A 12,898-nucleotide genomic window follows, 5' to 3' on the forward strand; every position below is an offset into this window, starting at 1 on the left:
GTCAAGTTTTTGTTGAAGTTTGGGCACTAGTTTACTCCTTTCTTCCTTTCTTTGCTTGAGTCGCTAACTTTGTTTTGCTGAAGCAATTTAGTTTTACTAAGTACTTATACTAATTTAATTTTGCTAACTTTTTGGCTGATTCTATCAGTGCTAACTCTGGATTTTTGTAGTGACCACTAAAAATAGTTTTCCCTCTTGTACATATTTCACCACATGGAAGAGTTTCAAGAGGGTTGTATCCCATCTCTAGAACCTCCACCACCCTTATTGTATATTGACACAACTCCAACAGTACCAACCATACACATTTCATCAGGAAAACCAAGAGTTATTGGTCCACATGTTTTAGTGAAACCTGGATAAACCATTCTGTCACATGCTGTTTTGTCTTAACATAAACATTTTTTCATTAAAACTATATAAATCATTTTTCAATTAGTGACATTCTTTTAACAGCGAGAATGCGCTGAATTAGATTTTTAATTACCATAGCCATGGCATACAAAGGCACAAATAGTGACACGCAAGACCTCTTCCACCTCAGGGCTCAATTATGCTCCACTAGTAGGATGTTCCTTTATTTTCTCCTTTGCTAATATAGTGCAATTTTCATATTTGAGTTTAGTTTAGCATAAATCTAGGTTCAGATTTTAGAAATCTCTTTCCAAATATGCTACTTAGAGATGATAGCATTTATGTTCATTAACAAATGGCTGATGTAATTCTATGGTAAACAGATATTGCTCTTGCAAAAGTAGAGAAAGGGAAAAGGTTGTCTAATGTGAATTCATGGGAAGGAAGTGAAAAATCCAAAATTGCTATCTGTTGTTGTTACTTGTGATAAAGCAAGTCTTGAAGCTTAGCTAAAAAATTTGAGGTAATACTTGTTGTTCAGTTGCATTTAACACAATGACTTTGATTTTTGTTGGGTCTTTTTCTTGTATTGTTGAACTTCAAATCCATGTTGCACTTATAATTTCCTCCACCATTGTTAAACTATAATGGATCAAATATATGTACTTCAAATAAATCTAATTTCTAATCCAGCCCAACCCATTTGGTTTAGCTAAATTTAGAAAAAAGTTGTATGCTAGCCCATTATTTCATTTCGCTTTCTATTTTCTAATCTTTTTTAAGTTGATCTACCTTATCTAACCTTTTATATGTTTCGTAAAATAATATTTGCACCCTTCTTAGACTTATAGTACAACTCTTTGTTGTCCTTGAAACTATAGCCATAATCCATATGAACTTTTATGCATCATTAAACATGTTATATTGAAAGTATAATTACTTTTTTAGTTAGATTCATCCTCTAACATTAAACATATTATAATTATTTGAATTTGAATGGTACTATATTAATTTTCCCCTTTTCCTTGCATAGTCACATTTTCCTTGTTATAATTGTTTTTAAAGAGACTGTAACTTTATATTCTTGGATCCATCTTGGATCCATTTTACTATAACTAGGTAATTCCAATTACCACTTTTGGTCTGCATAGTCATGGGACTTGCATTCCAATTAGGACAATGATGTTTGGTTACTATTTGGATATCTTACACAATAAGTGAGATATATCCCCACATTGCTCCACTTAATTTCAATTCTCCCTTTGACAATTTAATTTAAGGCCTTTATTGTCTTATAGAACATGGGCGAACCTCCTTTCAATCGTACTTGGATGTATGATCCTTGTTATAGTTGTAAAAGGGGGTTGAAGGAGTCTATTACATGAAGGTGATAATTTTGTCCCAAGAGATGGTGTACGTAGTGTTGAAATGGAGAAATTGTGTGACACGAAAGAGATGGTCAAGAATGCTTTGTGTCAATTTCAATCAACCCAACAACCCAACGACACTAACTTAGAAGAGTGTTCTAATGAATCCCCACAAAGGTTTTATAATTTTTTGGTGGAGGCAAATCAATCTTTATTTGAAGGGGGTGAGAGACTCTAAATTGTCAATATGTGTTAGACTTTTATTTTATAAGTCTAATTGGAATATTCCCAACCTATGCTTAGAGGCTTTCACCAAACTTTTGTTAGATCTTACACCACCAAATATGAGCTTGTCAAAGAGTTATTATGACGCTAAGAGGTTAGTATTAAAGTTGGGATTTGAGGCTAAGAAGATTAATTGTTGCTTGAATGTAAATTTTGTAACAAACCAAGATATCACCCACTTCATCAAGTATCAAGGCTCAAAAAATCAATTGCAGTTAAGTCAACGTTCTATTTGCCTATAATCCCAAGATTACAAAGGATGTATCCATTTGAAAGGTATTAAAGGACCTCCCTATTCATATTTATAATTAATTTTGTCACCAATTTTTTTCATCATGATGTATTTTTTTATTTGTATAAATTCATGGGTGATTCAAAATGATCAATAAAAAATAAAGTCAGAGTTGAAGGTTCTATTTGTGCGTCTTATTTACAACATGAGACAACATACTTTTGTTCTCATTACTTCAACAACTTCATGTTGTCACCACACAATTGGAGAAATGAAGTTGAATGTCAAAGAGATGTGTCAAAGTTGTTTGTTTTTCAACAACAAGGTCGACATGCAGAAAAATAATCGATTCATTGGTTAACTAATGTCGAGTTCAAATATGCTTATGTTCATGTGTTAATCAATTGCACTGAAGTCAAGCCATATCTTGAGTAAGTTATATCCTTCTTTGTGAACAACTTTGTGGTCAATTATATATAAGCCTCTAAAAATTTACCATTGGAATTTATTTTTGCCAGCTTATTCCTTATGTACTTTCAAATACTTGAGATCAGTGCTTGTGCTCATATTCATTCAGAGTTTCCTGAATGGTTCCAATATCAAGTATGAATTGTACCATTAATTACACAACAAATGGATTTTAATGTATCATAATTCTACATCTATCTTTCTATATTTGTAGGTTTATAACGAGCCATTAAGTGTTAGGAACCAAGACCTAATGGATTTGTCAAATTGGCCCGTGAAATGTGTCAAAGAATGGCACACGTACTTTGTGAATGGGTACAAGTTCCATACTAATGCATGGAGCAAATGGAAAAAGACTATAAATAGTGGTGTTCATGTCAAGGGCCTTACCAAAGGAGGTGAAGATGATTTTTATGGGATCATTCATAGAATATATGAACTATAGTACCATACTTCTAATAAACCGAAGAAAATTGTACTTTTTTTTGTGTGAATGGTTTGATCCCTCAAGAAAAGTTACAAGAGTGGATCCTAAATATAACATTGTGGACATTCACATGACTTCAAGGTACCAACGATTTGATCCATTTATTTTGGCATACAATGTTAGACTAATATATTATGTACAATATCCACCATCTCGAAAAGACAACTGTGGTTGATGTGTTGCAATTAAAACAAAGCCAAGAGATCACATTGAATCAAATGAGGTGGAAGACAATATCCCTGACCAAGTTGATGAAATGTCACATGCCAACGAAGTAATTGAAGTAGAACGTGTATTTGGATTTCATCACATAGAAGGTCATGATGAAGAGCTGGAACAAGAGGAGGAGGATGAGGAGGAAGAAGAAGAAGAGGAGAAGGAAGAAGAAGATCTAGATGAAGAAGAAGTGGAGGAAGAGGAGGAGGACGATGAGGATGGAAGTGATGCTAATGACTAATTTTTTCTTTTTTGTTTTAGTACTTGAACTTTTTAATATGTCTGATTTTTTTTTCATTTCCTTAGAACTTTTTGTTGTTGTACTTCAACTTTTTTAATATGTCTAATGAATACTTATTAAGTTGTTGATATATTTGTTTGTTATCATACACCATCTTAATTTGTTTGAAACTTAGATCGTAAACTTCATACACCATGTCACCAGGAGATCACCTCGACCAGCCCTAGTTGACAAGGGGAAAGGTATTGCAAAACCAAGAAAGAGACGTAATAATTATGTTCTTCGGATTCCACTCAGACCCATCACCCCTACCACGGGCTTACATATGCCATCCTTATCTTCCCCAACTCCACCCACAAGGTTACATAACCCTACTTCTATCCTGGTGATTCATATGTCGTCCTCATCTTCTCAACCTCCACCCACAGGGTTGCATACCCCTGTTGTTGCTCCTAGGCCTCCTTCTGTACCACCCTCACATATACCATCCTCATCTTCCTCAACTCCACACACAAGGTTACATACCCCTTCTGCAGACATTGAAGCATCCCTTTCACCTCATATTGTACCATCCTCAGCCTCAATTGGTGGTCCATCTTCTGCTATTGGTCAACGGTCTGAACCATCTGCAGTTACAGGTGATATAGTTGCCCCACAATCTATGGTTGATCCTGATTTAGATGCAAAACATGAGCCTCCTCTACAGGACTGCCCGATGATTGAACTTATCAGTCGAGGGTAATATTTCAATTCAATTATTCTCATTGTTTATATTATGTAACTTCTTTCATCTTCTGTCAATTTTCCATGAATTCTAAGTTTGATCCATTTAGAGTTGCTTCACAGGATATCACAAAGACAATCAAGCAACAATTTCTTAATCCTTGGCCATAATGGGGAACAATACCTGAAAAAGACAAGGATATTTTCTAACAACATTTGAAGGTAACGTGTTCTAACTTATTATATAGGTAAATTAAGTTGTTAACTACTATTCCATGCTTAATATACTTATAATGTTTTATGTGTTTAAATTGTGTTGTTATAGAGGAGAGTTTAGTGGGCACTAGAGCATGAAATTGAAATTAAGAGAAATTTCAACAGTAGAGTTTCTCATCGTCTATCTGAACTGTTTAGAGACGCTAGAATGGCTAGAGAAAGGTCAGAATGGATTCCTAATGATATGTGGACAAGGTTGCTAAAACATTGGTATCTCAAAGTTATCAAAGCAAATGTATTGCAGCAAAAAAGAATAGGGCTTTTGAAACGGGGGCCCTACACATAGGTGGATCCATTACCACTCACGAGCATGCCCTTCGCATGGTATACACATTAACTATTTGTATTTGTCACATTTGAACTACATTTTTAAAGTTTGAAAATCAGATTAAATCTAACATTATAACATATTTTGTTGCAGGCACATGAGTTGGGACAACATGTGTTTCTTTATGAAGTCTTTCAGCAGACACATATCCGGAAGGGTACTAGCGAGTATGTGGATGAAAGGTTTAGGAAGACAAATGCAAATCTCTTCTACTGTTCAATATTATTTACTCTTAAACTTATATGTGTATCCCACCACATAATAATAATTGTTCATTTTTTACTTACAGGAAGAATTTCAGATTAGGCTTTCTCAAGTTAGATCTGAGGTTTCCTCATGTGCTGATGGAACACAAGAGTAGTCCTCTGCTGATCCTACACAGGATGAGAATATCAGGACTAGGTGTTGGATTGAGACAATATGAGGAAAAAAAGAAAGGAAGACTTTATGGGATTTGTCAACTTATTTCAAAATATACGAGTTCAAATGAAAGCCCGAACCAACTACCAGCTTCTTCCTCTTCTAATATTGAGGACCTTGATAATATTAGGCAACAAATTTCACGCAGCTTGGAGGAAAATGAGCAATTGAGGTCTGAGTTTCGATCCTATCAATCATTAGTCCTACAATATCTGCCTCTTGATGCTTGTTGAGAATAAAAAAAATAGGGATTGAGATTAATCTCCCTTGTGTATAAACCACACATAGGGTAATCTATTTATAATAGAGAGAGGTACAAGTAAAAAGAGTAACTGAAAATAAAAAGATTAAATAGAAGATATTGTTTGATATTGTGGTTATCAATATCTAACAATATCTTAATAATATCAAACAATATCTAACACTCCCCCTCAAGCTGGAGCATACAAATCGTATGTGCCAAGCTTGTTACAAATATAATCAATTCTAGGCCCCCGTAAAGACTTAGTAAAAATATCTGCTAACTGATCACTTGAGTTAACAAATTCAGTCTTGATGTCTCCAGACAAAACCTTTTCTTGAATGAAATGACAATCAATCTCAATGTGTTTGGTCCTCTCATGAAAGACAAGATTAGAGCTAATATGAAGAGCAGCTTGATTGTCACACATAAGTGTCATTTGAGTAACATCTCCAAATTGTAACTCTTGAAGCAATTGCTTGAGCCAAACAAGTTCACAGGCAGCTGAGGCCATAGCTCTATATTCTGCTTCTGCACTGGATCTTGCTACAACACTCTGTTTCTTACTTTTCCACGAGATCAAGTTACCACCAATGGAGACACAATACCCAGATGTAGATCTTCTATCAGAAGGAGATCCTGCCCAATCAGCATCTGAATAGCAAACAACTCTTGAATGATTATTAGAACCATATAACAATCCTTTTCCAGGAGATCTTTTAATATACTTCAAGATACGAATGACTGCATTCCAATGATCTTCACATGGGGAATTAAGAAATTGGCTTACCACACTGACTACAAAAGAAATGTCAGGACGAGTAACGGTAAGATAATTTAATTTTCCAACTAATCTTCTATACTGCTCAGGATCAGATATAGGCTCCCCCTGATTTGGTAGAAGTTTAGTATTGGGATCCATGGGTGTATCAATAGACTTTGAACTCACCAACCCAGTTTCCTCCAGAATATCCATGGCATACTTTCTTTGAGATATAACAATACCATCATTGCACTGTGCCACCTCAATACCCAAGAAATATCTGAGTTTGCCAAGATCTTTTGTCTGAAAATGGTGACAGATATGTTGTTTCAACTGAGAGATGCCATGGTTGTTACTCCCTGTAAGAACGATGTCATCAACATATACTATCAAGTAAACACATCCAGCACTCGAGTGTTGATAAAAAATAGAATGATCTGTTTCACACCGAGTCATACCAAATTGTTGAACAACATTGCTAAACTTTCCAAACCAGGCCCTAGGAGATTGTTTTAGGCCATATAGTGATTTGCGAAGACGACATACCATCCCAAAAGACTCCCCCTGAGCAACAAACCCTGGAGGTTGCTCCATATAGATTTCTTCTTGCAAATCACCATTGAGGAAAGCATTTTTAACATCCAGTTGATAAAGAGGCCATTGTTGAAGAGCAGCCATGGCGATAAATAAACGAACAGAAGCCATCTTTGCCACGGGGGAAAAAGTATCGCCATAATCCAAATCAAAAATTTGAGTATAACCTTTTCGGAGGGCAATGGGAAGGTTAGACTCAGGTGTCAGAGCCGGAGGAGACAGAGCAGTTGGCACTTGAGTGGAGTCACATGGTGGTAGTTGTGATCGGTTTCGGCGACTATAAACCTGAAGAGGTGGTGGAGAAGCGGACTGTGGAGCAGGAACCGATGGTGACGAAGACACAGTAAGAGGGTCAAAAACAAGAGGAACATTAAAGGTATGAGAAGAGGTGTCAAAACTAGATGGAGGTAGAGGTGAAGTTTGACTCTTAAAATAAAGGGAGAACTCATCAAAGGTGACATCTGCAGACACAAAATAACGATTAAGAAAAGGAGAAAAACATTTGTATCCTTTTTGTGATCTTGTAAACCCTAAGAAAACACACTTATGTGATCTAGGAGAAAGCTTGTCAAGACCAGGACTAAAATTATGAACAAAACATGTAGACCCGAAAACTCTTAGAGGTAAGGGATGAAGAGAGTCATGAGGAAATAAAATGGAATGAGGGATGTTATTCTTTAAAACCGAAGAAGGCATGCGATTAATAAGATAACATGCAGTAAGAATAGCATCACCCCAAAAATGTTCAAGAACCGCTCCATGAATTAAAAGAGTGCGAGTGGTTTCAATAAGATGTCTATTTTTACGTTCAGCTACACTATTTTGTTGAGGGGTATAAGCACAAGAAGTTTGATGCAGAATACCGTGAGAAGCCATAAATTGTTTAAAAGAATGAGAAAGATATTCACGGCCATTATCACTGCGCAAAACTCGAATAGAAACACCGAACTGAGTTTTAATTTCATGAAAAAAAGATTGAAAGATATGAAATAATTCCGAACGATGTTTCATTAAAAATAACCAAGTACATCTAGAATAATCATCAATGAAAGTAACAAAATATTGAAAACCTAAAGTAGACTTAACGCGTCTAGGACCCCAAATGTTAGAGTGAACCAATGCAAAAGGGGATGAAGCACCACGTGTGACACTACGAGGAAAGGAAGTACGACTATGTTTGCCTAATTGGCATGACTCACACACCAAATGAGATAATTTGGACAAGGCAGGGACAAGCTGTTGTAACTGAGCATGAAGAAGAGAGGGAGACTCCATAACTGCACCAACTTGTGTAGAAGGATGGAGATGATAAAGACCATGAGACTCACATCCTGTGCCAATCACCTGTTTCGAACTCCGGTCCTGTAAACACACAGAATTTTGGGTAAAAGAAACAACACAATCAAGAGAACGAGTTAGACGACTAATGGACAACAGGTTAAAAGGAGACCCAGGGACATAAAGAACATTATCAATGGTTAAAGAAGGAAAAAGTTTAACAGTGCCAACACCATGAGATGAGACTCTAGAACCATCAGCTAGTGTAACAGAAGGTAAATGATTAGGAGAGGATAAAGAAGAGAACAAAGATTTGTTACCAGTAATATGATCAGTGGCTCTTGAATCAAACACCCAAGGACAAAGAGAAGAAGATCGAGTCAGACCAACAAAAGATGTACCTGTGTGAGCGATAGATGCAGTGGAACTAGAAGACTCATGATCCTTATACCATTTGAGAAATTTGTTGAACATAGCAGGTGTATCAGGTGAAACAGAAGGAGGATCCCCAGTAGAGGAAGGTGGGAAAAGGTTGGTCTGAACAGCTGCAGCAGAGCGAGGAAGACGTCCATGCAATGCATAACACCGGTCAATCTTGTGACTTGGCTTGCCACAATGTTCACACTCATGTAATGCATAACACTTGTCAATCTTGTGACCGAGCTTGCCACAGTGGTCACACTTAGGACGCCCTTTTCCCTGTTTGCGAGGGCGAGTCCGGTCATCATGATGAGATACCAATGCAGAAGAATCATCAACAGAAGCAGGTGTATCAGTGTTAGGTTGTTCTGGTACACGCAAAAGAGTAGAGCATGTTGAAGTTAAGGTGGGGACAACCGGGGAACCCAAAATTTGATCACGAATATGTGAATATTTATCAGCAAGTCCGTGTAATGCTCCGAGCATGAAGAACTTTGAGCGTTGTTCGATCTCCGTGGCAGGGTCGGGGGAAGGAGGCAATAATTCATTGAATTCATGAAATAGAGCATGAATTTTGCCCATATAATCAGTCATAGAGTCTTGATGTTTAGAGGAAATAAGCGTTGCAAATTTAGAACAGACACCATAGAGACATTGAGTATCATTGGTGTATAATAACTTGGCATGCTCCCAGATTTGAGCACACGTTTCGTAGGAACGAAAAAGTTGCTTTAACGAAGGATCAAGAATACCCTTAAGAACCACACATAATTGAGCATCAATGGTTTCCCAATGGTCGTTCTCAGCAGGAGTGAGAGTAGATGCTTTCGGGGCAAGATGATCAAGATACCTCTGACTCTTAAGCCATAAGCGGACGTCTGATGACCATGTGGCATAATTATGGCCAGTTAACTTGTCAATGGATAAGTGTACATTAACATAGTTAGTGTAGATGGACGGGTCAGACACACTAGAAGAGTTTTTAGAATGGGAAGAGGCAGTGGAAGACGCCATGGAGGAGGCACGACTTCAAGGTTGCCGGTCAGAATTGGCACTCCAGCAACAGAGGTCCAACGGCGAAGGTCCGGCAAGGTCCGGCGAAGATCCGGCGAAGATCCGACAAAAGTCCGGCGAAGGTCCGACAAAAGTCCGGCGAAGGTCCGGCGAAGGTCCGACGGTGGTCCGGCGGTGGTTCGGCGGCGGTCCGGCGGCGACAGAGGCAGAGGCAACGACGAAAAGAAAAGATACCTTAAGCTCTGGATACCATGTTGAGAATAAAGAAAATAGGGATTGAGATTAATCTCCCTTGTGTATAAACCACACATAGGGTAATCTATTTATAATAGAGAGAGGTACAAGTAAAAAGAGTAACTGAAAATAAAAAGATTAAATAGAAGATATTGTTTGATATTGTGGTTATCAATATCTAACAATGCTCATGCTTGTCTTTAGTAGCCACAGCCACAACAACCAAACCCTACTCAACAGAACTCTGAAATCCCTCAACCTCATTCTCACCAACAAAATAATGAAGAGGATGATAATCTAAATGAAGAATCTTCTCCTGATTATGAAGATTATTAGCTCTTCACGTCCTTAAGAAAAACTTTCTTCAGCATGTACTTAATAAACTTGTGTACTATTATTCTTACTTGGTATTGATCGTGCTTATGTAATATTTGACAAACATTCCTATGCTACATATTATTTTGTATGTTTTATAAACAATTTAGTGTGTCATGTGATATATATTGTAATGGAGTTTGATAATGATACAATATTTGATATAATGTTGGAATGTTGGAATGCTGGATTTGTCTATGTTGGAATTTCTATATGCAGGTACTGTGGAATGTTAAACAAACAAATAAACCCAAACCAAATTTATAAAATTACCAACGGCCAAATCCGTCGAAAAATCCATTCGTGCAACCACTGCCATTATTGACGGATTTGTCCGTCAATAATTACTGATGGACAGATCCTTCGGTAATAACCGACGGCTTGGCTGATGGATGCGTCTATCGGTAATTACCGACGAACTTTATAATCTGTCGGTAAAGTATTACCGACGATAAGTTTTCTAACGAATTTTTTGTCGTCAAAAGTTCGTCGGTAAAACATCATTACCGACGGATTAGAGCCATTACCGATGGATTCTGACCTTCGGTAATAAGCGTTTTTTTTGTAGTGAGGTGAGACCCTACCCTTTTGGAAAAACATTTTACATAAGCTCTAATATGGACACAAAGAAATTTATCATCACAAATTTGATAAAAAATTTAGTAGCATTTCACATTGGTCTTCGAAGTATACAAAATGAAAATGGTCACTCATAATCACAATCAAGTATATATCCGAAAACAACAAAAAATGGTTCTAACCGAAATTTTATCAAATTTATGCGTAGACTTATACTGTACACTTTTAATGAATTATGAAAATAATTTTTTCAAATTGTCCAATTGAACAATTCAAAATTTAATACAAACAATTAATGTTTAATCATTTGAACTAAATCTCAAATGGAAATTAAGATTTACTCAATGTCTACGTCTAAAATTATAATTTAAATAACTAATTAATCAATTTCACTATAGTTTCTACGAATTTTTAAGACTATTTAAAAATAAAAACTTTGAACAAAGCCTAAATCCTAAATCATAAAACTCATATTCAATCCAAACAAAGAGAACATTCAAGCACGATCATGACTAAGTTTCCCAAAACAGTCACGGTTTAAGAAGTGTAGGAAACTAACATCAATTTAGCAAAATAAACGGAGAGAAAGTTGTATCATGAATAAATGCCGATGGGAAATGAACAAAGAACCTCTTTTGGCCACCAATCCAAGCCCTACAATGTATAACCTTTATCATCGGAGAAGATAACCTAAGTGGAAACTTACGTAAGTGTCAAACATAAAAAAGTCTCTTTAACGTCTGACTGGTAGTTGGACATAAAGATTGTTCATTTATATATAAGTATGCCGTTGTGATTTTTTACGTGTGTTGGTTTCGTGTCAAACATAAATTTTGTGACGTTAATGACTTTTTTTTTGCGTTACTGATCTTACGCTTCTTGTAAACTACATCTATTATTCGCTATAGTCTTTGTAGTGTGTGTCTACTCTTCTCTTGAAGACTTTGTCTAAATTTCTTTGCATGCATATAGGATTTGTCAAACTTTATATAATCATGTAATCTTATACAACTATATATATTACTTGTTTGTTTCACACTAAATAATCTTGTTAGACACACCAAAACATAATGTTAGTTATTATCACCAAAACCATGTGTGTTTATGATAAAATTATTAATTTAGACATTTGTATAATCATATGAAACTCTTTTATGCCTTATCATCACTTGTGTGTGTATATTACTATTAACTTAAATTATATTCAAGTAAATATCTAAAAATAATTTCCTAATCCTTAACATACAAACAACTATTATTTTTTCTAATTGGATTTTACTAATTCTTTCTTATCCTGATTTCCTTGGAATTTATAAGTTGAAGCATTTTCAACTGGTTGACCATAAACGAATCTAAACAATGTTGCTGAAATTTGATTATGGTAGTGCTATTGTTAAAAGATGTTTAAAATGCAAGTAAGTTAAAGAACATCACATATAAAAGCCAAATGAAAATCTCCTCATTTTCACTCACTGAACAATCATATATAGTGATAACAAAAATAATTCAAAAGTTAAAGAAAGAAAAAATTAATTAAGAGCAATAACAAGAAATACCTGAATTTCCTTTAACAAGGAACTCTTTTCATTTTGAGATTGAGAAAACATTGGATAAGAATAAAGGGGTCTCACATAGTTAGACGAGATTGTTTCATCAGAATGATATTTATACTCACAAATAAAAAGTGACACAAAATCCACACCAATCTAATTAACAAAATAATCCATTGAAATTTATATGATTTTAAATACTATTAGTATTTTTTAACCTTTTAAAGTCTCTTTCAAATACCACTAAATTTTGTTACACTCTTACACTCTTAAAAGAAATTTGAAAGTCTTGATTAAATACTCCCCATGTAATGAATAACATACTTCGATAAGTGGTAATCGTCTCACTTTACTCGAAGTTAGCAACAAATTTATAGAAATCTATATAACCTATGTTTGTAAACTCCTTTAGAGGAGCAACTTTTCCCTTAGTTTTCTGAAATAATGAAATAA

The 12,898-nt window shown here is 35.6% G+C and overlaps 1 protein-coding gene across 1 annotated transcript; it reads right to left on the reverse strand.

Annotated features, from left to right (window-relative positions):
- Positions 1-6,411: 6,411 nt before the first annotated feature.
- On the reverse strand, positions 6,412-9,707 carry LOC146887118 (uncharacterized). Its single transcript, XM_085672034.1, has 6 exons — positions 8,496-9,707; positions 8,199-8,357; positions 7,859-7,943; positions 6,979-7,456; positions 6,502-6,624; positions 6,412-6,436 (listed from the first exon to the last, which is right to left on the reverse strand). Exons 1-6 carry the CDS (start codon positions 9,705-9,707, stop codon positions 6,412-6,414), a joined length of 2,082 nt encoding a protein of 693 aa, XP_085528160.1.
- Positions 9,708-12,898: the final 3,191 nt, after the last annotated feature.

This window comes from Vigna unguiculata, chromosome 4 (assembly GCF_037176805.1).
Source record: "Vigna unguiculata cultivar grain cowpea cultivar isolate G323 ecotype 2 chromosome 4, ASM3717680v1, whole genome shotgun sequence".
NCBI lineage: Eukaryota > Viridiplantae > Streptophyta > Magnoliopsida > Fabales > Fabaceae > Vigna > Vigna unguiculata.

Coding starts and splice junctions, on each gene's coding strand:
- LOC146887118 (XM_085672034.1), bottom strand. CDS start 9,707: ATGGCGTCTTCCACTGCCTCTTCCCATTCTAAAAACTCTTCTAGTGTG. Junction 8,358..8,495: donor CATCTCATGGTGTTGGCACT/GTTAAACTTTTT, acceptor GTGTGTTTACAG/GACCGGAGTTCGAAACAGGT. Junction 7,457..7,858: donor ACAATTTATGGCTTCTCACG/GTATTCTGCATC, acceptor TTGTGTCTGCAG/ATGTCACCTTTGATGAGTTC.